We start from the raw sequence: 25,932 nt of genomic DNA, 5'->3' as shown, positions 1-25,932 counted from the left end.
AATTATAATTGTTCCATCATCTGCACATACTATCCAAATTTGTACATTTGCACACTGCACTATTTAAAGAGCACAAATAATACTGTATACATTGTATATATCTTTTATACTTTGTTATTTACACTCATTCTTTACCATAGCATTTCTGTGCATTTTAGTCACTTAAATATATACTATTTATATACAATGCACTATATACAATATCTGTTTATTATCCTCAATTTCACGTATCTGGTCACTCCTGCACTTTAATTGTAATATATGTAATAATCTCTATCTTGCACCTCTGGTTGGATGCTACTGCATTTCATTGACTCTGTACTTGTACTCTTTACAGTAATAATAAAGATAAATCTAATGTAATCTAACATATTTATACACAGACAGGCAGACAGACTAGCTAATTACCTAGCCAGATAGAGAGGACAGACATATTAGTTAGAAATACAGACAGACACAGATAGACACAGAGACAGACAGACTAGCTAATTACCTAGCCAGATAAAGAGGACAGACAGGCAGACAGACAGACTAGCTAATTACTTAGCCAGATAGAGAGGACAGACATGCTTGTCAAAAATACGCACAGACAGATCTCAGATGCTAAGGTACATATCACACCTTACAACACTGCCACCGTAATATGTAAAATAATCGATAAAGTAACCATCTTTATAACATACACTAATTTATAAATGTGGATAGATTAACTAGATTGCCTAGCTAGCTAGCCAGATAAATAGACAGAAAAGACAGATTAGCTGGCTTGCTAGCTAGGTAGGTAGATGGATAGATAAACAGACAGACAGACATACAAGATAGACTTGATAGACAGATAGACAGACAGATCTTGTATCCTAAACAACACATCACATCCTACACTCCTTTACTGCTTTCGGAATATGTAGAATAATTGTTTAAGTAATCACCAGACATGTGAGGGTGCTAGCATAAAACATTTTCTGCTGAACAGCCTGCAAAAAGAAAAATATTTATATATATTTTATTCACTTTAAATCTAGTTCTGAAATAGTACACATGTAAGAGTTTAAATGTGGTGTATTGCTTATATTATGAATTTAGAAGGTTTTCTCTACTTTTTATTATTTCTTGATCTCCACAGGCACCTGGCTCAGAACCCCTTCATGTGTGACTGCCACCTGAAGTGGCTGGCTGACTACTTATTTGACAACCCCATCGAAACCAGTGGGGCACGCTGTAGTCACCCTCGCCGGCTCGCCAACAAGCGCATCAGTCAGGTCAAGGGCAAGAAGTTTCGCTGCACAGGTGCACACTCTAATACACACATACACAGATTCTAATTGCTTTCACATGTTTATCAGGATCCATTTGTGAGTTTAAGGACAGGATGAATAGAATGTGAGATTACTTATTATTATTATTAATGTTTGAGAAAATAATGGGTGTTACACTGCCAAACCGACAAGTCGTTTTACTTCTGGGAAATGTGTGCGTGTGTGAGTTTGTTCTCTGGAGAGGAAGCTTTGTGGCATCCTAAAGCCTGCTGCAGTTCTACATACATGCTGCCAGGCTTCAGTGTGCTCATGGGAAATCACCAGGAAGAACAGAAATCCATCATGAACTAGCCTGACCGTGAACATGACCTTCCTTTTCTTTCAAATCTGGATTAGAAAACAAGCTTGCTTTGATATTAACCCAAGGATTCCCCTAATTACAGCTTTAGCTCTGTCCTTATTGCAGCATAGTAACAAGCACAGTGGGAGAGCTAACGTCCAATCCAAAAGCTACTGGGGCCAAGTGTGTGTGCTCAAATAATGTGTGTGTAGTGGTGGGGTTATTATAGTCTTGAATTTTTTTTAATTAGTTATTACTTTTTCTGTGTTATTTAAAATGTTTAAGTGCTCATTCCTTTTTAAATGTAGGATGTAATTGGTTGGACACCCTACAGTAGACCCTTGAGTTACGAACGGTTTACCATATGAACATTTTGGCTTACGAGCGATCTTTTTCAATTTAACTTACGAACAAATTTCGGATTACAAACCGAAATTCGCGAAACACGTGACGTCACGAACAAGTTAACTCCGACCGTCTCTCTCTCTATATACAGTATATATATATATACACAGTGAGCGACAGCGGACGGTGTTTTTTTCTGTTTTCTTTATATTTTGTACAATTCGATATTAAAATGTCCCCAAAGAATGTGCAGAAAAAGCTTAGTGTTGAGAAAATTAAAAAATCTATTACATTTGTTGTTGTATAATTACTCCTGCCAGTAGCTGTCACTGTGTATCAGACAGAGGGGACAGTGAGTGAGAGAGAAGAAGGAAATTGCTGAGTAAAGTATTCTTTCTTTCGTGCAATTACACCTACAAAATACAACACTATTGAAATAAAGAAGGAAATAATAGAGAAATATGAGTTGTTGTTTCTGGTAGATACATTTTATTAAAAAAAAGAAGGAAATGTATTATGGTGTATAGTAAAGCACACATACTGTACTGAAATGTGGTGTGTGTTTTTTATGTACAGTAGTACTGTGTATTGTTGTTTATTATTGTTTATTACATTAATGTCTATTCTATTAGTAAGATTTAATGGAAAATATACTTGTATTTATAACAAAAAAGACCATTTTAGACATTAGAGAGGTCAGGTAAGGGGGTGGTTTGGGGGGTCTGGCACGGTTTAATTCTATTTACATTATTTCTTATGGGAAAAATAGGTTTAACTAACGAACATTTTGACTTAAGAACAGCCCTTTAGAACCAATTAAATTCATAAGTCAAGGGTCCACTGGATTTCAAAATAGTATTAAAATAGAGTGACCTCTTTGTGATCTTTTAAGCAAGCTGTAACAGCCTTTTTTGCAATTTATTTATTCTAATTACTAATGAGGGTGGGGGGGTGGTATGCACTGCAGCAGAGAGCTTTGCTGCACTCCCTTTTTCTGTGCAATTCTTTTTTCTCTTAGTCATGTCCCTGTCTGTCTATCTGTCTGTCTGTACCCCTGTATGTCCATCTGTCCCATGTGTTATGGGCAGAGCTATTGTTGGCGTAACAGCACTGAGGAAAGCGATGACTGCTTTTCTCGGCAGCTTCCTGCTATCTTCCTGGCTGCTCCTCCTCTTTCCTCCTGTCCTCTCCTCCTCTCCTCTGGCCCCTGGCTCTAGCCACGGGCCCCCAGACCCCTGGTGCAGCTGTCTCTTGTGCTTGATCTAACCATGTGCCACCGCCTACACTCGCCTCACATGGTTCCGTCAAGCACCAGGGACCGCTGGACGACTCGCACGCAGCATGGCATTCTGGCATAGACTACCCCTCGCCCACCGCTGCGAAGAGGAACAAGGTGAAGTCAGAATTCAAGAACAGCAGAGAAATGTGCATCAAAGCAGATAAATTGCACCAAATGAGAACATCTTGCTCCTCAGAAATCGCACGAGTCTTTCAGTCAAAACATCTCAGGTGCAAGTGCAAGACACCTTTCACTTTGGTCTGGTTTATCTGCACAAAAGATGTATGTTTCTTTAAGGCTAGGAATGACCATGAGTTTGTGTTTGGGTATGAGTGTAAGTATGTTTATGTCTGCTGGATATTGTTTACATTAATTAAGTTTTTAAAAAAGGCTAAATAAGCCACCTGCTCATCCTTGTTCTTTTCATCTTTTCTTATTCCTGTCTTCTCTGTTTATTAGGTTCAGAGGACTACCGGAGCCGTCTGACTGGCGAATGCTTTCAGGACCTGGTGTGTCCCGAGCGTTGCCGTTGTGAGGGTACAGTGGTGGACTGTTCCAACCTCAAACTGACCAGCGTCCCTCCTCATCTTCCCGAACACACAACTGACTTGTAAGTAAAAATGCAGATGCATACAAACTGGTTAACATACCACACAAGCGTAATTTACCTTCTGGTCCGGGTCCTTCTATGTGGAGTTTGCATGTTCTCCCTGTGTCTGCGTGGGTTTACTCCCACAGTCCAAAGACATGCAAGCGAGGTAAATTGGAAACACAAAATTGCCCATGACTGAGTTCGATATAACCTTTTGAACTGATGAATCTTGTGTAATGAGTAAATACCGTTCCTGTCATGAATGTAACCAAAGTGTGTAAAACATGACGTTAAAATCCTTATAAACAAACACACCATTAGGCTACAACTTACACCTATCAGGCATAACATTATGACCACCTTCCTAATATTGTGTTGGTCCCCCTTTTGTTGCCCCATACGCAACAAACTGCGTTAGTCTGTGTACACCTTTTCTATCAGAACCAGCATTAACTTCTTCAGCAATTTGAGCTACAGTAGCTCGTCTGTTGGATCGGACCACACGGGCATCAGTGAGCCTTGGCCGCCCATGACCCTGTTGATGGTTTACCACTGTTCCTTCCTTGGACCACTTTTAATTGATACTGACCACTGCAGACCGAGAACACCCCACAGGAGTTGCAGTTTTGGAGATGCTCTGACCCAGTCGTCTAGCCATCACAATTTGGTCCTTGTCAAACTCGCTCAAATCCTTACACTTGGCCATTTTTCCTGCTTCTAACACATCAACTCTGAGGATAAAATGTTCACTTGCTGCTTAATATATCCCACCCACTAACAGGTGCCGTGATGACGAGATAATCAGTGTTATTCACTTCACCTGTCAGTGGTCATAATGTTATGTTTGATCGGTGTATGTAAGTAGCATGTTTTTCCTGTGACATGCAGTCACACAAATTGAAGCTACTGAAAGTTCAGAGATTGAAGCTACATTTGATTCAATGGAAAGTTGAAACAGATGATAATAGTAATGGTAATAATATTCATGCACATATCATGGCTCTTTCTGGCCTGCTTGTCCACTTCATGTACTAAGTCCTGTCCTGTAATAAGTGCCACCGGCTTTTCCCAGGTTTTCATTCCCTAGACGCCACTCGCCCTTCTGCTCATGTGAAAAGGACATGGCAGGCTTTTTCCTCTAAAGTCCTATTAACCTTACTCATCCATCACACCCTAAACCTTCTTCCCATCTCTCTCTCTCGCTCTCTCTCTTTCTATTCTCAGTAGCAAACCACATCTAGCTGTTTATTTATAGCCCAGGGGAAACATAGCCAGCTAGCAGTTAGTGGCTCAACTTTTTGTGTGCCCACATGAGGATCTTTTTGGCAGTTCCTGCTGGGTGTGCTCGTCTTTCACCACCTGCCTGTACTCATTTAATCTCTTATTGTGATATTGACGCACAGAATCACATCATGTGAAATGCTCCCAATGACTCAGGTCTTCAGTTTTCTCCCAATCAAACTATCTTTCCTTTGGATACTCCCTTATTTCCTTTCACTTATACATATTCAAAGAAGCTTTAAAAGGAGAAGCCATGTACATGTGTTCCAGTCAAGAGAATGGGTACATAGGCAAAAGAGGTCCAAGCATGGAGCCTTGAGGGACACCAGTAGAGAATTCCTCATTTACATGAAAAATAAATAAAGGCACATTGGATTGGTGCAGCAAATAATGTTGGCCATTCACAGCCCAAGCAACCCACATCTAGCTGTTCATTTATAGCCCAAGGGAAACATAGCCAGCTAGCAGTTAGTGGCTCAACTTTTTTGCCTGCCCATATGAGGATCTTTTTGGCAGTTCCTGCTGGGTGTGCGCATCTATCACCAACAAAGCATTTGAAGGAGATGCCATGTCCAGGTATTCCATTCAAGTGAATGGATACATAGACAAAAGAGGTCCAAGCATGGAGCCTTGAGGGACACCAGTAGAGAATTCCTCATGTACATAAAAAAAATTACAGGCACTGTGGTGCAGTAAGTAATGTTGGTCATTCACAGCTCAAGCAACCCAGGTTCAGTCCCCACCCTCAGTTACTTTTTATATGGAGATTTCCTTGTATTTTATGTTCTTTAGGTCATTTGGTTTCTGACAATATCACAAAATATGCCAGTAGGTAAATTCCATAATTTACATTTTCGGCATTTAGCACCAAGCCGCACCCCACCCTTTAAAAACATTGTCAACTTGACATGCCACGTATATAGCTGTAATTGTGCTGACGTGGCAATAAATCCCAGCTATCATCATCATTATCGGCATTTAGCTGATGCTATTATCCAAAGCGACTTACAGTACTGTGACACTATACAGTCTAAGCAATTGAGGGTTAAAGACCATACTCAAGGGCCCAACAGCAGCAACCTGGCTGTGGTGGGGCTTGAACGGCTACAACGTCCCATTAAACCCAATGTGTGTATGTATTAAAATTTTTGGCATTTATCCATTTATGTTTTGTATACAGTTTGAGCGATTAAGGGTTAAGGGCCTTGCTCAGGGGCCCAACAGTGGTAACTTGGTGGTGGTGAGGCTTAAACCGGCAGCCTTCTGATTACTAGTCCAGTACCTTCACCGCTGAGCTACCACTGGCCCTAATTGTGTAGGGCCTTTATTGTGTAATAATTGTGACCCCAGGCCCATTAGGATCCTAATCAGAATGAAACCTGTACTAAAAATCAATGATTACTGATTTAAGCATCATTGTTACTGAAATGCTGATGGTTCCCTCCAAAATGTTTAATGTTTCATGTAATTTATTGCAGTGTTGATCATCACAACCCTAACCCTTCACCACATTATGGCTCATCATCTCACTGGTGAACCACTAACTTCTCTCTTTCCATTTTTCTTTCTTCCTGCATTTTACAGGCGCCTGAACGACAATGAGATCTCATCCTTGGACTCCGCAGGGGCCTTTAAGAAGCTCCCAAACCTGCGCAAGATGTATGTCTGTTCAATTTGTTTCTAAAGAACTAAAGGGTGTGGGACATCTGGCTGTGAGTTTTATGTTGACAAATTTATACGTGCCTAGCCTCAAAGGCAGCACGGATAGAAAATGCGATGGAATTTTGCATCACAATGGGCCAAGACGCAGTGGGATTTATTGTCCGGCAATATTTGCCACCCACTCCGGAGAAAAGTGGTGGTCCGGCGAAGACGACCAGTGATTTATCAGGCATGAAATTGCTTTCGATGTAGAGCTGTCTGACTCATTACAAGTGTGCAGTGTCTAAAAGATCCCCTCCCCACATTTTACCGAGGTACAGATTGCAATCAGCTCGTGAATCACTAGAACACAGCTGAGGTAGCATGTTGCCAGATGACATAAATGTTTACCTAAAATGTTCATAAATACAATTGTAGCTATCAAACATTGGAAACAGATCACTGTTGCGCTGATCCTAGATTTGTGTTTATTTATTTCCTTACTAATGGAATTGTTGGACTTAGTATAGAAAAGAACAGAGTTAAAATGAATTAATACGCTATAATTCTTAAGCTTTGGCTAACTTTATGTTGTTGTATTCCAGAAATCTAAGCAACAATAAGCTGCGGGAGATTCGGGAGGGCACATTTGATGGTGCTGGAGGAGTCCTTGAAGTTCTGCTAACCGGGAACAAGCTGCAAGCTGTTCATGGTCGGATGTTTAGGGGTCTGAGTGGCCTTAAGACCCTGTAAGTCCACCTATCAACTTTCCATCATGTTAATCTCTTTTAAACCCAAACATTAGGTTAAATTTCAGTATAAAAACTCAGATGAAACTACTTCCATGTCTGCATTTCTCAACACCTACATTTACATTTACAAATATGGTATTTAGTAGATGCTTTTATCCAGAGTGACTTACTGTTGTGACTTGCCCAGTAACATTTGCAAGGAAAAGAGGCAGAGTCACAGAGGTGGCAAAGGTGGAACTGGGTATACCAGACATCTAATTGGCCTGAATATCTTTACTTTACCTGGAACACTGAGCCTAAAGGCAGAAATACATCCTGTACAAGTTATAACACAATCATTTATTTATCACGCAGTTGTCTATTTATTTAGTCATTTACACCAGTGGGGCATTTTAGATTAGTTTTGCATAGTACCTGTGGAAAATCCATGTGGGCAGACTGTAGCTGGACCTGAGGATTAAAAAAGGTACCCAGGAGCTGTGCTGCAATGACAGTACTTGCTGTAAATTCATCCTACTCACATGCGAATTAGAAGAAACTTAAAGAAACATTTCCAGTTCTTAGCTAGATTTTTTTAATTATTTACAAAAAATAAACAAACTAAACTATCTGAGTTCATTTATTACATTAACATTTGCAGCATTTAGCAGACGCTTTCATCCAAAGTGACTTTGAGGGTTAAGGGCCTTGCTCAGGGGCCCAACAGTGGAAACTTGGTAAAAGTGGGGCTTGAAGCAGCAACCTCATGATTATTAGTCCAGTACTCTAACCGCTGAGCTACCACTGTCCACTTAGCTTATCCTCATTGTCCGCTTAATCCTGATCAGGTGGATCTGAACACCCATATCACTTGGCTTAAGATGGGAATACACCCTTGACAATGCATTGCAGGGCATCACACAAACACATTTATTTACTTAACGACACCTAGTGGGCAGCCTACTTAATAGCATGTTTTTGAAAAAAGGGAGTACAGGGGAATCCCATGAGGACCTGTGAAGCGCATGCCAAACTACACACAGATAATGGAAGTGAGAAATAAACTCAGGACCCTAGGGCTGTGCACTACTCCACCCTTCTATTAATTGGCTGATTCACGCATGTACAAGAAACCAATTGAATTCACAGTTTATTTAAATCAATGATGATGCTGTCACAATAAGAAGTGAATCCTGCTCTCCCCCATGAAGTAATAATAATTATTATTATTAATGTAATGTTTCCTATAGATTATCTAAATAATTAGCTAAGCAAGCCCTGCCAATCAGATCCAAATAGTTTAAGTAGACTAAGCAAATCCAGACTTCCCGATATGACAAGCAGGCCTTTACTACATCAAAGATGCTAACATAATGCATCCTGCCAAGCCTGCTAGTTGGAAATGGCCTTGCTAAGCTCTGCTGTCCATCTAATTAGCAAAATTGGAGAGAGAACAGTGCATCGGCACAAATGAATGGAATCATGGTTCAGCAGTATTGAATTTTGTGGCTTTTAAATCCCAGGAACATGGAACTCAAATTGAGTTTGCTTGACTCAGGTGCCTGTTTGTCAGCGGCTAATGCCAAATTTGCTGCTTTTACATTTGCGTCCCAACAACCTCTGGTTTGTGTTTAGCCCATTTAAGCAGCTGGGCTTCCTTTTAGAGACAGTTATTATTTTTGGCTGTTCTCTTCATTACTCATGTACACATTCACAAAAACGCAAATGCACAGACACACAATCAATAAAAAATGTTTCATGTTAATACAGCCGCTTGGGGCTGTAGGTAGTGTTGATGCTGCACAGTTCCAGAGTTCTGAATTTGACCATAGTCTCTGGTTAATATATGGGATTTTCGAATGGGTTTCCAATGGATGCTTTGTCCTGTTGATGAATTGGCTAATCTAAATTGGTACTAGGTTTAAATTTGTGTAAATTAGTAGTTGTAAAATTATTTGCAATTGACAATCAACCTGTCTGGGGTGCATCCCCACCACCACCTATGCCCAGTATACCTGGAATAACCCTAACCAACATTGGACTGGCTAGTAAAAATAAATGGATTCTATGACACTTTAGGAATGGTACCATTACTAGAGCCTTTCTATGGCTAGAAATGTGCTTCTAGCTTAAAGACTACTGGAATTTTATTCTGGAATTTGGACCACTGAGCTTTAGTCATACCTGACTGTGTGTTTGTGTTTGCAGAATGCTGAGGAGTAACCAGATCACCTGCGTAGATAACACTACCTTCACAGGTCTCAGCTCCGTTCGTCTGCTGTCTCTTTATGATAATCGCATCTCCACCATTGCCCCAGGTTCCTTCTCCACCCTGCATTCCCTCTCCACCATGTAAGTGCTTACATGTACCAAAACACACATACAAATACACTTATATTTGAATGAGAGTGATATGGCTGTATAGCTCTTTCATAGTCTCACTAGCTCTCATATATTTTTACACAGGGGGTCTGGGCTACTCATAACACTGGACAGGGGGCCACAGTTACCTTGGGGTAATTCAGTGCTGCCAATTTATATTTTGTGCTTTTTTAGAAAGTGGGAGGAAACCAGAGTACCCAGAGCAAATCTATATGGACACAGGGAGTACATAATCATGTGGCATGTGTTCTTTTTTTACATTTTGCTTTTGTCACATACACTGCAATGGCTCATTCATTTCATCACTTTTGAGAAAAAGAAAACCCACACAGACTTGGGCAGAACATTCTTCCTCACAGACAGTGACGAAGTGAGAACCAAACCCAAATATTACAGGTTTGTGTAGGCTGCACCATCATGCCAGCCTATATGTATGCATGAGAGAGGTTAATAGTGTTACCCTATTATACAGCATTTCTTCAAAGTATAACTGTCATTTTTCAAACTTATTTATTTTGACTTGGCTCATGGATTTATTTTGACTGGCTGGTGTTACACTGTAAGCTCCACAGTGAACCATGAAAGAATGAATGATGTTTTCTTTCTCTAACTGGATCAACACAGCACTGTTTAGTCTGCTGTATGAATTTGTATTTGAAATGTCAACTTATTTTACCTCTTCCACAGATTATACAGAGAAATATCTGGGTGGATAAATGTTTTAGTTGGATGCCACTAAAACTATTGATGTAGCATACATTTAAATTGGTGACATTTAACAGACGCTCTTATCCAAAGCAACTTACAACTATGACTGAATATAATCTGAGCAACTAAAGATTAAGAGCCAAGCTCAGGGGCCCTAGAGTAACAACCTTGTGGCAGTGGGGTTTAAACCAGCAAACTTCTGGTTACTAGCCTTGTACCTTAACCATTGTGTGTTACCAATAGTAGTCCTGTAGTATGTTACCAATGGTGTCCTTTCTATAGTGTGCTGCATCTGGAACCAGGGTGTTTCAGAACTCTTGAGAAGCATTTTACTGTCTAATATCACACCAGGGATCCTTTTGCATTTAATTTTGGGTGTTCAGTATTACGGCACGGTGGCTCGGTGGGTAGCACTGTCGCCTCACAGCAAGAAGGTCCTGGGTTCGATCCCCAGGCGGGGCGGTCCGGGTCCTTACTGTGTGGAGTTTGCATGTTCTCCCCGTGTCTGCGTGGATTTCCTCCGGGAGCTCCGGTTTCCTCCCACAGTCCAAAAACATGCAGTCAGGTTAATTGGAGACACTGAATTGCCCTATAGATGAATGGGTGTGTGTGTATGTGTGTCTGCCCTGCAATGGTCTGGTGCCCCATCCAGGGTGTTATTGTGTGCCTTGTGCCCATTGAAAAGCTGGTATAGGCTTCAAAACCCCCCTGCGACCCTAATTGGATAAGCGGTTAAGAAAGTGATTGAGTAAGTGTTTAGTATTAAATAGGCCTGACCTACATTATCTGCCTACGTCAAAAGGCATGACTGTAATGTGGCAGCTGCTAAATGTAGTTCTGCACATAACCCATATCAAGAGTTGTGCTCTTCTGTGGAAAAGGGGGCACTGAGGCACAAATGGGGTAATATGTCAATCTCTTTCATTCACATTTACCTGTGCCTTGTAAGTGTTGATTCCCTTCAGGTGGAAGGTTTTCTGTTTAGTTTAGGTTTCTTTCATACTTGCCATCTCCTTTGTTGGCACACTTGCATTTCTCTGAAGCTGTGATACTGGGCAGCTCATTTTGGTCCAGTCCTCCTCTGCCCCCTCTGTCTGACAAAAATGGCATTCAGCAGCTGCTACGTCACAATAACATAATATACAGTGTATCACAAAAGTGAGTACACCCCTCACATTTCTGCAGATATTTAAGTATATCTTTTCATGGGACAACACTGACAAAATGACACTTTGACACAATGAAAAGTAGTCTGTGTGCAGCTTATATAACAGTGTAAATTTATTCTTCCCTCAAAATAACTCAATATACAGTCATTAATGTCTAAACCACCGGCAACAAAAGTGAGTACACCCCTTAGTGAAAGTTCCTGAAGTGTCAATATTTTGTGTGGCCACCATTATTTCCCAGAACTGCCTTAACTCTCCTGGGCATGGAGTTTACCAGAGCTTCACAGGTTGCCACTGGAATGCTTTTCCACTCCTCCATGACGACATCACGGAGCTGGCGGATATTCGAGACTTTGCGCTCCTCCACCTTCCGCTTGAGGATGCCCCAAAGATGTTCTATTGGGTTTAGGTCTGGAGACATGCTTGGCCAGTCCATCACCTTTACCCTCAGCCTCTTCAATAAAGCAGTGGTCGTCTTAGAGGTGTGTTTGGGGTCATTATCATGCTGGAACACTGCCCTGCGACCCAGTTTCCGGAGGGAGGGGATCATTCTCTGCTTCAGTATTTCACAGTACATATTGGAGTTCATGTGTCCCTCAATGAAATGTAACTCCCCAACACCTGCTGCACTCATGCAGCCCCAGGCATTCCCGCCACCATGCTTGACTGTAGGCATGACACACTTATCTTTGTACTCCTCACCTGATTGCCGCCACACATGCTTGAGACCATCTGAACCAAACAAATTAATCTTGGTCTCATCAGACCATAGGACATGGTTCCAGTAATCCATGTCCTTTGTTGACATGTCTTCAGCAAACTGTTTGCGGGCTTTCTTGTGTAGAGACTTCAGAAGAGGCTTCCTTCTGGGGTGACAGCCATGCAGACCAATTTGATGTAGTGTGCGGCGTATGGTCTGAGCACTGACAGGCTGACCCCCCACCTTTTCAATCTCTGCAGCAATGCTGACAGCACTCCTGCGCCTATCTTTCAAAGACAGCAGTTGGATGTGACGCTGAGCACGTGCACTCAGCTTCTTTGGACGACCAACACGAGGTCTGTTCTGAGTGGACCCTGCTCTTTTAAAACGCTGGATGATCTTGGCCACTGTGCTGCAGCTCAGTTTCAGGGTGTTGGCAATCTTCTTGTAGCCTTGGCCATCTTCATGTAGCGCAACAATTCGTCTTTAAAGATCCTCAGAGAGTTCTTTGCCATGAGGTGCCATGTTGGAACTTTCAGTGACCAGTATGAGAGAGTGTGAGAGCTGTACTACTAAATTGAACACACCTGCTCCCTATGCACACCTGAGACCTAGTAACACTAACGAGTCACATGACATTTTGGAGGGAAAATGACAAGCAGTGCTCAATTTGGACATTTAGGGGTGTAGTCTCTTAGGGGTGTACTCACTTTTGTTGCCGGTGGTTTAGACATTAATGGCTGTATATTGAGTTATTTTGAGGGAAGAATAAATTTACACTGTTATATAAGCTGCACACAGACTACTTTTCATTGTGTCAAAGTGTCATTTTGTCAGTGTTGTCCCATGAAAAGATATACTTAAATATCTGCAGAAATGTGAGGGGTGTACTCACTTTTGTGATACACTGTATGTGTCCTTTAGCCCACCCTAAATTTAAACACAGCCACTTCAGCTATTAAAGAACAATAAAAGAAAATATATATGAAATCTAATCTCTTCAATAAATGGGACTGATTTGAAACATCTGCACAAAACTAACTGTGTAACAGCTGCAAATATAGAAGTCATGAGATTCTATCATGTTATTAATAAACCATTACTGGTTTATATACTGTAGGTACTGATTCAAAGGCAACTACTGTTATTTATGATGCCAGCAACTCATGGATCAGTCACTAACTGCTCATTCAGCCAGTAACTCAAGTTTTGCCCTCAGGCAGCTTTGAGTTAAGAGCTGGAGTTTAACGAAACCTAAATCACACTGCTATTATAATCTCGTAGAGTAAGAGCGAGCATGTGGTGCAATTATTGTTTGCAGATGCTTTTTTTCAATTCTGAGGTTGTTTTCCTCACTCTCTGCTTTTTCTCCTAAATATCTGATGTCAGTATTTGGTTTGGCTTCCTTCAGGCATTACAAATTGTACAAAAAGGCCTACTCTCCCTTTCCAAAACAACTGGAGCCAATAGACTCAAGGTTCAAATGAAATGATGGTGGCAACCAAAACACCATTATAAAATTATGAACTCAAACATGCCAGTATTTGAGTTAGAATTAAAATGGCTTTGTTTTCAAAATATTGTTTATGGGTTCACTACAGCTTGTGAGCAGTGACATTTAGAGTTGTCGAGATGGGTGTACTGAAAGTAGTATTAAAATTTCATGGGAGACATTTGAAGGCATAATTGTCTTGGGGGAAAATACACGACAGAAATAAATCAATAATACATTTTCTACAAGAAAAAACCCACACAAACAGGACAAATATCTGAATGGTTAGGTGGCCTACTTTTAGCAACCTCAAGTTTTTTGATTAGGGTCTCAGTGATCTGGAGCCTTACTGGACATTACTACACCCCAGACATCACTAATTTTCTCTCTCGCTTATTCATTCACTCACTCACACACTCACTTATGCACTTGGTCACATCTCATCATTAACTTAAAAGGTTTAGAATCAAACCTGGAACCAAGCACCAACCGTGTCTGATGACCACTATACATGTAGGCCTTCATTTCTTTAGTTATAGATATAGTTTGTCATGGTGGTTTAATGCCCAACTCTGAAGCAATGGATACAGGGCATGAATGTACACCTCAATCCCAACATCATCAGTGGCAACCAAGGAAGGCATTACACACTTACTCATTCACTCATACTTCATTAACCAAGTTTAGAATCAAACCTGTAACCAAGCACCAACCATGTCAGATGACCATTATACATGTGGGCCTTCATTTCTTTAGTTATAGATATAGTTTGTCATGGTGGCTTAATGCCCAACTCTGAAACAATTGGCGCAGGGCTAACATCAGTGGCAACCAAGGCATTACACACTTACTTATTCACTCATAGCTCATCAGTAACCAAGTTTAGAATCAAACCTGTAACCAGGCACCAACACTACCTGCTGCACCTGCAGACTACCCCTACATACAAGCAATAATTTATTTTTACTTTTTTATCCTGGTCAGGGTCAAACTTAGTCCTGAGACAGGGAGTGTGTTCGAAAAGCTAGTGTGCTGTCTACATAGGCAGCATTTTACGTCATCCTGTGCGCGCTCCCGAGAAGGAGGCTGTTCGAAATCCTAGATGCCTTAAAATCCTCACTTCTGAGGCATCTTAATATTTCAATGTTATTTTGGCTCAATAACGAGTGTGCATCGAAAGCTGCCTTAGTGATCAAGACAATCCCAGCATTCATGGCTGATGGGGCGGAGAAACGAATGGAGTTATTTTCAAACGTAAATAAAATATTACTGATTTTTAACTTGTATTAACTTGTACCGAGTGTTTTTATGTGCAAGTTCGGGCTTGTCAGGAAATTTAACCGTTATCGGTACATGAAGGGAGATGTTATTGACGTTAGCGTGCTATGCTACCTCAGTTTATTGGTTTTAATGGCGAGATGCTAAACGCGAAATGCTAAACCCGATGGAATCGCTATCTAAGTAGTGCGTTCGAATAACCTGACATAAGTCACTAACTTATTAGAATCCTCTCTACTAAGTCAGCTGCCTATGTAGACAGTAAGACAGCAAGGCAGCTCCCTAGGTTTTCGAACACACCCAGGGTGCCAATTCCATTGCCAGACAATCACTCACCTGATTTTTCTAGATTTCAGACAAACTGACTTAGTTTTCTTCTATGCCACACTAACGGGCACTAAACATTTAAGTACAACTGTTTTTCTGCCAATACTTGTGTGTAGGTTGTGCAGCTGTATGCTTATGCACCTTCAATAATACTAAATTACTAAAAGAAGGGGTCTGGCACCCAGGTGGCGCAGCGGGATATTCCGCTTGCAAACCAGCACCGAGTTTCTGAACTCTCCGGTTTGAAACTCGGTGTTGCCACCGGTCGGCTGGGCGCCATCTAGCGGGCATAATTGGCAGTGCCTGCAGCAGATACTAATTGGCCACCATATCTGCAGGGTGGGGGCTGGACTATGTGTGGGTGGGTGGTTCTTCATACGCTGTGTAAGGACCCTGATTGGCGGATGAGACACCTGTGCAGAATGCATGGGCGGGAAGAAGAGGGCTGTGCACGTGTCGAAAGAGGCGTGTACAGTGACATGCTCTCCTCGGATGCAATCTGGTATCTCTCAGCAGCAGAAGACAAAATTGAGTGTGCTAAATCGGGAGGAAAATGGGGAGAAAATGCATTAAAAAAAAGAAGGGGTCTGAATACTGCTATTATACATTCACAACATTTGGCAGACGCTTTCATCCAAAACAACATTCTAGACAAAATTGAATTGATGTTTAAGGACCTTGATCAAGGGCCCAACAGTGGCAGCCTGGCAAAGGTGGGACTTGAACCAGCAAACCTCTGATTACTAGTCCAGTATCTTAACCGCTAGACAACTTCCCTTAAACAAAATAAAGTACACAAAATAAATCAAATACACAGATTGGCATGCCTGTGTGCTTTTGTGCTTCTGAGTTTTGATAGACTCAGCTCTTTATTTATTGCCAGTCAAAGCAATATTAGCCAACATGTCTCATTTACATAATGCAAAGTGAGCTGCCGGGCCACAAATGACACTGGTTACTCAAAAATTTGTGATGAGAGTAAAGGAAACAGATCTGCCTATAGCATTAGAGAATGAGATTATACGCATCCCTCTCCTCTCTCTCTCTGAACATAATAAACCCATTTGATGCTTTAATTATTCACGAGGTGCACTGTGAAAAACAAAGGCAAACACATGGCGTAGCGGCTCGGGTATTATCGCACGGAGGTGCCTGCAAGCCCTCACGCGTCTTTTAGCGGTGCATGGGAAGGTCAGTTCACTTAATTAATCAGTGCTGTAGGCTAGAGCTGAATAAAAGCTCTCAGATGCACCATTCTGCTCATGAATGAACCTGCTCCACGGCAGCTATAACGTGACGGCAGCTATCAAGGATCTGGATTCTGTAACACTGCACCAGTCAGGCAGGCCCCTTGCTTACAGCATCGCTAACTCATGACTGGTGACGCCTTCCGCTAGAGACTAAACTTTTATGATTTAGGTCCTTCTATAGCAAGCGAGCTCTCTGAGCACGGAGAGGACGGATGAAAAATGGGTTAGTAACTCGGTTCTGAGAGCTCCACTCCTGTGGTCCATTTAGCGGAGCAGGGGATAGAGTTTAGAGCTCAGGACAGCCCAGATGTGATAAAAATGTGTCTGAGTCTTATATTTCTGTCTTATGTTTTAGCCTTATGCTTTATCTACTGGGCATAAGGGTGGGGGATGTACTTCTGCACTACTGTAAATTATCTCTCTGCTTTAAAGCTACACACTGAACACTGCCACCCAGAAGTAAATGTTCTGAAATATTCTATTCATAACAAATTATATTATATACTGTAGATTTACCAGCATTTTGATGAATATCAAAATAAAAACCCGTAACACAAACACAGTTAAATGAAAGACACCCAAGATTAGTTCAGTAATGCTATAACACTAGAATCAAGTCACTTGTATCTGACGTGTGTCATAAGTGTCAGAATTTTAATGTTTTCTGCATCTTTTGTCAGTGACTGAATGATCAGACTACATACTTCTTGATCTTTTTTTCAATATGCTGGGTCAAAAATATACATACAGCACCTTTAATAACGTGGTGGTGTGGGAAGTTCTATAATGTCATTAAACTTTGCCTCATGACCTCCAAATTCCATGTTATTGATTATCGTTAAGCCTTCTTACTGTCACAGAAAATGTCACCTACAACCGTATGTATATTTTGTTCTAATTTAAATTTTATCAACCAATTTATCTGGTTCATGGTTGTGGCAGGTCCAGTTTCACCAAAAAACACTGGGCACAAGGCGAGATTACCCTGGACAGGGTGCCAATGCATCATAGGGTTCTCCCACTAACCAAACACACACACACACATTATTATTTTTATTGAATTTTATTCATTTTATTTGTCAGGGACCATACACAAAATACATTAATCTCACAGAGAAAATATTCATTGCACCAGAATTATCTAACAAGCTAATTTCCATCTGCAGCCCCTTGGCAGGTAAATGCATTACGAACACTAAAATTACCCATGCTCATTCATTATACATTCATTAAATAGATTGGACAAATAATCCATTGAAAATGTAACCAAATCACACTCACAAAGACAAACCATGTTAGTACAAACATCATTGATTTCTCATTCATTTTTGCGGGGGAAAATCCTAAAAGATCATGTCTGTGTAGACACACTGCTGAATCTCAGCAGTGGTGGGCTATCGTATTAGAACATTGCATCAACTGAACACTGATAGACAAACATTTACCATATAATAGTAGATTACTGTGGACTACTTCCAGCCTTACATTAGTGCTGGACTTCATTAATGCTCCTATAGCTTAATGGAAGTGGATCCCAGGAGAGATGTTTTAAAGTTCAGTAAAATGCCTTTATAGATGGCAAGGGATGTTATGTCTATATATTTTTTTTCTATTATTGTTTATGGCTTTCCAGAAACTTCCGGCCTTTTAATATATTTGCAGTAGAAAATACAACTACACAGTGTTTCATCAGTCACTATTATAATGGAAATTGCAACCATTTCCACTCCAATACCCATGCACCCCCTCCCTTGTCAGGGACATCTAATAACTGGCCCTGCATGACAGTCCTATTTTGTTTCATTTACAGTAACCTGCTCTCCAACCCGTATGTGTGTGACTGTCACTTGGCATGGCTGGGTCAGTGGCTGAAGAAGACCAGGGTAGTGAGTGGAAACCCCAGGTGCCAGAAACCAGCCTTCCTGAAGGAAATCCCCATACAGGACGTTTCCACGCCCGACTTCACATGTGATGGTAGGCAGCTCTACAGTTCTTCAATGTGCTCTTTATGCTTAATTCATGAGATCCTTTGGATCAATTCATCAGTGAATGCCTAATCACAAGAACATATGCTTACACCAGGAGTTCCTAAAAGCTGCAGCCTGTGAACCATTTGTGGCTCGTGACACATGGATGTGTGGCCAGCACTACTGTGGTATAATATAAGCCTGTACTAAGAGTCTAGACCTCTGCACTTCCCTTCTGGCAGACATTTTCCACACTTACTATCAGACAGCTTCATTTTAAATTCAAATTTGATGTATCCGCATGTCTTGTTTTCAACCTGTCCAGGCTCTGCTGTATTGTACCATCTGCCCTCATTAATTTTAAAACAATAACGCTTGTCTACAAAGCTAAAAATAGACCAGCCCCCAGCTACCTGAGAACACTCGTTAAACCCTGTTCTGTACTCGCTACCCTTTTAGCTACAAATCTGGCTTGTCTTAACAAACCCCTTATGACTTGAGCAAGGGCATCTGCTGTGGTGGAGTCTCTTAGGCTAAAGCCGGGTGCATATTGCAGATTTGATAGTATGCAGCAAAATTGCTTTCTGCAGACTTGTATTGACAGTTTATTCACATGTAGACATATTTTAGTGTTAAACAAGAAAGCTCTGTAACTGACTAACATTTGAAGGCATGAGATTAAAAAAACTGAAGTGGGTTCATGAAACTTCAATCAATCAATTGCTTTAATCATTGGAGAGCTACGTAAGACCAACAAACAATTTGAGAATTAATAAACGCTTTGCTTTTAACTACGTCTTATGGACAGTTTGTTACTGGCAACAAAATGTCAGTGGCAAACTGTCCAATCAGATTGAACTTTGAGTGCAGTGGCAAGCTGTAAAAACCGAGTGTCAAAGCGGTAAATCTGTGCTGTATGCGACAATCAAGGTAGTGGAGTGGCACAGTAAGTGGCACCTCTTCAGTTTTGGTGCATATCATGTAAATGCAGCCTAAGTATCATCAAACAATGACTGAAGGCCCACATTTTGTCTAAGTACGGACACTAACCTACACCTCCTATAGTATAAATACATGTATATTATACTTCTTCTGACCCATATCCATATTTTAACCCCTTTTTTCTCCACAATTTGTTCTCGACAATTCCCCTGTGTGCTTTCAAACCCCATTGTAAGCTTTACCACCCACGTTGGCTGAAAGGGGTCACACGCTACCAGAAAACTTAATATTCAGAAAGCATTGCATTGTTCTCTTTATATGTGTTTGCCAGTCATGCCAGTGTCTCGATCAGACATTATTCGGTATTGCAACTGCAAGGAGATGAGTCTACATACACAAAGGCCCATGTCTAATGGAGTAAGTTGGATGAAAAGAGCCCATTCGGGCCGCTGGCACCACTACTTGAACTGGCTCTTGAACTGTGGTGAAGGGTTAGCACATGACATCAATGTGCCATCCAAGCACCACCCACTTTAATTGTATTACAGGGTTTGGACAGAAAAGTGTTTTTAGTCTGTTTTATGTGAACTAGAGTGAGGAAATGTCTACTAGGGATAATAAATCACACTTTTGTAAGTCTCTCTGGACTCGTCTATTACGCTTATACATTAATGCATGTGAGCAGCCAGTAGGACTCGCTTTTGACCACTATTTTGATCTGCTGACCAGCAGAGGGTTAAGAACCAGCGACTTTACATAGCACCGATGCAGCCACACGTTCACAATGTCAGCGTGTGCGCATGGCTGACGGATTAGTTCAGAACTCAAACCACATAATTGAAAGAGGACTCTGTGGACTTCGCTCAGGTCAGCGCAGCTCAGTTTTTTATGACTCATATAGTCTTTGCTATTTGCATGACGTCCACCCCCTGATCCCAGTGAGTTATGCTTACTCGGTCAGAACAGCCTGAACAGTCAATCAGGCCGCAAATCTATCTGCACGCCGTCTCTGTGCGGTTTCCTCACTCTCATACAGGTCTAGATGCAGCTCAGGATGGGTGTAAATCACCTTGTCCCCATCCCAGCATGTAGAGGACACAGCAAGCCCAAATCAGACCGCAAGACTCCCGCATTATCAGGATTCGTCCAGCTTTGCATCTGAAGCAGCAGCCGTTTCCCAACTGACACGAGGGGGAACCGCTGTCACGCTGAGCTGCTGTAAATTTGAACAGAGTATAAGGAAATGTGGTTTGGCTTCTGTCTGGCCCCAGTCACAGCTAGAGTAGGGCCCCGTCGCCAAAGCCAGAGTGTTTGGAAAGAGCAGCACTTTTCTCCTTGAGGGCTTCAGGGCATATTCTGCTCAAATATAGGCAGCGCATTCAGAAAGGAAGAGGGCTGTTAGCTGGCATGACGCGTATGTTCCAGGCTAATTTTGTGTTTTGGCTGCATTTGTACATATTGACTGTCAATTCAGCTGTTTTTTGACAGATACATGAGAAAGAGTATGATGAATGAGAGCTACAGCGAAAATATCAATGCAATATATAAAAACAGCTCGAGTTTTGGTAGCATATTGCCAAATAAATTATGAAGCATATTGTTAAAAGTTATATATCTTTCCAAAATAATTACATATTAGAGTAAATAAAAAAGAAATGTATTTTAACATTCGGGCAGTTACTGTGATGCATTTTCCACAGATATAAAAATAAAACTGTAAGTAGAAATTAATAAACTATAAAAAAGCAAATGACTGATACCTCATACCAAAGAGCAGGGTTTGCCTGGTCTACTCTTTTCTTTACATTTTTTTTTTATTATTATTTTTACCACTGCTTTATCCTGGTCACAAAGAAAGCATGAGTACAGTACATGAAGGTGAGACTTAACCTTAGTCTGTCTGACCTATGTCCAATGGCCACCTATGACCAGCAGCCACTCCATCAGCTGCATCATGCTACCTAGTGTTTGTTTTACCAGAATTTCCTATAGTCTACCATAATGCATTTCTCTGACTCCTAACAAAGCATGATTTATCACACCAGAAATGTATTTTCACTGCTCCAAAGTTCAATAGTTGTGTGCTTTACATCTTTCCATCCGATCCAGAGTCACTGTGGAACCATGTATTGGAATTTGGCAATTGTGCCACATGGCGCTTTGAGGCTGTGCTGTTGCTGCTCCTAGAGGTTTCTGCTTCACAAAAACATCAGGCAGCTCTCACCAGAAGGAAATTTCTTGGGGTGACGTGTGTGTCATGCCATCATAGTGCCATGTTAAAAGCCCTTCAAACGCTTTCAATGTTTGTCTATGGTGATCACATGGCTGTACGCTTGATTTTATATACTATTAAGTAATCTTGCAACTGGCACAAACTATGAAAGGGTATTGACATAAACTATATTGCCGAATGTATGTGGACACCCCTAATTATTAATTTTTGGATTTTCATCCACACCCAGAGCTAACAAGCTGTTTAAAAACAACTATATGAGACTTATAGTTTATGTTATACACTAGGCAGTGTACAAGGAAATTAAACATATTTCTGTTTTGATTTGATTTTAATATAATGCAATATTGATATCACATCATCCTAATAAACAGGTCAGTGAGTTTTCATGCCCTCCCTGCTTTTTTGTGTGTGTTTTTTGGGAGTGTTAAAATTACACTTTGAAGGAACTAAAAGCAAAACTAATTTGCAAAAGGACATTTTCTCCAGTTTAGAGAAGCCCAATCAGCAGGCTAAATTGAGTCTGTCCTGTTCCCCTACCCCCGCCCTTCCTCCTCTCATCATACTCACTCAGTCTGTTATTGTTGGCGCTCCCCTGAACCCACATTACCTCTCATTAACGTCTTAATTCCTCATTTCTTTTTAATCTGAAGAGCCACTCCGGCCCTGTGCAGATAGCATCTCTTGGACCTGAAATGAAAGCGGAGAGGAAGGGGGAGCACCGATTGAACTAAATTGAGACTTGAACAAGCCAAGAACAATATTTAACGAATGATCTGTAACTCCTGTGTGCTGTTTTGCTTATTAGGAGCGAGTGTTGTCGTGGCTGATTGTCCGATCCCCGTGGCAGCTGGGCGAGGGCTATTTTGGAAAGGGTGGCACTTAAATAAGTTTCGGTCCAGTTAACATGGCACACAGTGTTGCACCTGTGATTTTGCTGCTGTTTTCTTCTCTTTTGGGCCTTCAGCCTGCGCTCTTTGAAGAATTTATGAACATCTATATTAAACCCGGCTCCATTTTTCTCCTGCCTGTGAGATCGCAGTCGTACATTAAAAATTAATGCCTTTGTCTCTGTCTGTGTCTTTCTCTCTAGGTGTAGAGGAGAATGTCTGTCTGCCATCGGCCCCTCAGTGTCCGGAGCCCTGCACATGCTCAGATACAGTGGTGCGCTGCAGTAACCGTGGACTGCGTTCTCTGCCCAAGGGCATCCCCAAAGACACCACTGAGCTGTGAGTCTTTCTATTTCCATAATCTATTGATTTAATGATTGTCACATCATGCTATTATCTGTTTTATTGAGGTTCAGTTTTAATCCAATATTAAGCTCTTTTAATGGAATAATTGCAGAAATAAACTTTTATTTACCATTATAGTTTTATTGGACATTATTTAAACAAGACATTATGTTAGTCAGTACAAATGGCTGCTTTGAATAACCACCTAGAAACACTGGGCACAAAGCAGGAATTTATCCTGTATTGCAGGGCATCACACAAACATTTTTGGAAGGTAAGAGGATCACAGACAGTGTCTGGAGAAAAGTTTCAAACCCAGGTCTCCAGAAACCTGGTGCTTATTGACACTCATTCTACTTGATGTGCCACTGTGCCCCCTGCCCTACAATATTCATTTTAAAATGATTCATTTAAAGCCCTCATCTTGCTAAAGGCTGATACAGATACAGGTGCAAAGCTGGAGTACATGAATCACCAGACACCCACATACTCATTCACACCCAGGGACGGTTCACAGTAGCCAACTCACCTTCTGCATGTTTCGTGGACAACAGTGACCAGAGGCTCAACAGTTCAAATCCAAGTCTCTAATACCCATGTTGCTATGTGGCACACCATAGCTGTAGTGTAATAAACAGTGTAAATGAAGTCTTGTATGGTTTAGGTATCTGGAAGGCAACTTACTCACTTCAGTACCCAAAGAGCTGGCCAGTCTTAAACAACTGACGCTCATGTAAGTATACACACCCTTTCACATTATGACCTTAATGCCCTTCTTCTACTGATCTGAATACTAAACTATTGTGACTCAATCAGAAACTGACTATCAGTTATTAGCAAGTATGATGGATCTTCAAAAAGTTTCCGCACTTTTATATTTTTGTTGGAAACAGTGAGGGCGGGAGTGGTAGTAATGGGTCGTGTCTGAGAAACTGAGAGAGCTTATAGTCCGGATTTAGCGCCATCTGATTTCCACCTTATTGAAACGCTTAAAGAAGCTTTAAGGGGAAGAAGATTTTCATATGATGACGTGAAAGCAGTGGTGCATCAGTGGCTACTCGCTCAACCAAAAGCATTTTTTTGCTGATGGCATTAAAAAGTTGGTACGACGCTGGAAAAAATGCATCAGCAGGTGACTATGTAGAAAAGTGCTGTCATTTGTTTTTGAAATTTCTAATAAATAGATTTTTTTTTTAAAGTGTGGAAACTTTTTAAAGAACCCTTGTAACATGTCAAGCTTAAGATTTTGTAATCAGGTTTGTTTATCAGTTGAATTGTATAGAAAAAGAAAATGAACATGCTTGGGTCATGGTAGCTCACTTGGAGAGCTCAAACTTGTTCATTCAAATCTCTGTGGACATCCAACAGACACAGTTGGCCATGTCTGAGGGTGGGAAGGTCAGGTGAGGTTTCTCTTCACTTCTGCTGCTAAAATGTGCCCTCCGTATCTGACTGGGGTGCTGGCACATGGTGGGCAATTGACATAGGTCGTAGTGTGACTCTTCCACTGATTGGTGATAAGAGGCCGGCAGCATGTGTCATGCAAACTGCTATGCCATCTACCCAGCAACACAGGTTGGATTGCAGGCAGCCATCCATGGCCAGAAATGCAGGGTTTTTTGGCCTCGCTTTTTGGAAGGAAGTTGTGACAGTTTTGAAGGTATTTTACCTGTGATCAGAGTAACATTAGCTAATTCTGATCATGTGTGACCTTTAGTGTATAGAAAAAAGCAGTCATCATTCTAAAGCAAGTGTGTATTGGTCTTCTAAACAAGGTCACACTTAAAGAAACCAGCAAAGAAAGTCCATTCCCTCAAAGCCAATGAGGGAAGCCCATCATTTATATACAGACTTGTTTGTATGTGTATGTAAACATTTGATGTTAACTGTTGGTTGCCAACCGCCGCATTACAGCTGTGGAATTCCTTGCTGTATTGGTCGACTGTGCCTAAACGTGTTTTTCATTCTGTCCTGTAGAGACCTGAGTAACAACAGTATCAGCTCTCTGACACCTTTAATATTCAGCAATATGACTCAACTTGCCACCCTGTGAGTAGCAAAGCTGCCATCTGCCACACACTCTTCTTTATATTTTAAAATCAGTCCATGTGTGTAGTACATCAATTCTTCATAGTAATATCTGTCTGTTTGCTTCTCTGCAGTATCCTGAGCTATAATCAGATTCACTGTGTGCCTGTGCATGCTTTTGATGGACTGCGCTCACTCCGTCTGCTGTAAGTCCCCTACTTGTTTTCACTGTGCCCAACACACACACACTTACATGCACTAAGTCGCTGCCCCACAGCCAACCTTATTACCTCCGCTTTAAGAGCTGGCTGTGAAACAGAGAACAGAGCAGCTACAAAATGAGTTTCTGCACTCTGAAGGTTCTCCTTGTATATGAAAAAAGGAATAATCGTTTTTTTCTTTCTGCTTACTTTCCAAACCACAGTCTGGAGGTTATCAGCAGCCCTTAGGCCCCTATGCCCAGTTATGCCCGAGTGATGCAGAACCACCCCCTCAGGTCAATTCTGTCTGCTATGCGGCAATCACTCTCACTGTTTAATTTCCTAGAATGCCCCTGGGGTGCCACTAGCATGCCCTGGTTAGTTCAGGCCTGGTGGGGTCACGGAGTCTGATTGCCGCTGAATGACACCAGAGCCCTGTGGCTATGTGGGTATGTGGGGGATGAACTGACATTCCAGACCAAAGTTTCTACAGTCAGATCTACATCAGTGTCTTCTCTCGCTCCTTTGTTGTGGCTAAAACAATGAGACTCTTTCT

General features: G+C 41.4%; 1 protein-coding gene across 1 annotated transcript in view; it reads left to right on the top strand.

Moving 5' to 3' along the window:
- slit3 (slit homolog 3 (Drosophila)) overlaps positions 1-25,932 on the top strand; it is an 88,765-nt gene that overhangs the window by 25,306 nt on the left and 37,527 nt on the right. Inside the window, exons 9-18 of the mRNA XM_062999639.1 lie at positions 1,124-1,287; positions 3,680-3,830; positions 6,678-6,752; positions 7,340-7,483; positions 9,674-9,817; positions 18,582-18,745; positions 23,007-23,142; positions 23,813-23,881; positions 25,126-25,197; positions 25,311-25,382. Coding sequence (XP_062855709.1) covers positions 1,124-1,287; positions 3,680-3,830; positions 6,678-6,752; positions 7,340-7,483; positions 9,674-9,817; positions 18,582-18,745; positions 23,007-23,142; positions 23,813-23,881; positions 25,126-25,197; positions 25,311-25,382 — 1,191 coding nt within the window. The remainder of the gene's footprint in view (positions 1-1,123; positions 1,288-3,679; positions 3,831-6,677; positions 6,753-7,339; positions 7,484-9,673; positions 9,818-18,581; positions 18,746-23,006; positions 23,143-23,812; positions 23,882-25,125; positions 25,198-25,310; positions 25,383-25,932) is intronic.

The sequence above is a fragment of the Trichomycterus rosablanca genome, chromosome 8 (genome assembly GCF_030014385.1).
Source record: "Trichomycterus rosablanca isolate fTriRos1 chromosome 8, fTriRos1.hap1, whole genome shotgun sequence".
Taxonomy (NCBI): domain Eukaryota; kingdom Metazoa; phylum Chordata; class Actinopteri; order Siluriformes; family Trichomycteridae; genus Trichomycterus; species Trichomycterus rosablanca.
Note: the sequence above shows the minus strand (reverse complement) of the source record. Positions and strands in the feature narration are given on the sequence as shown.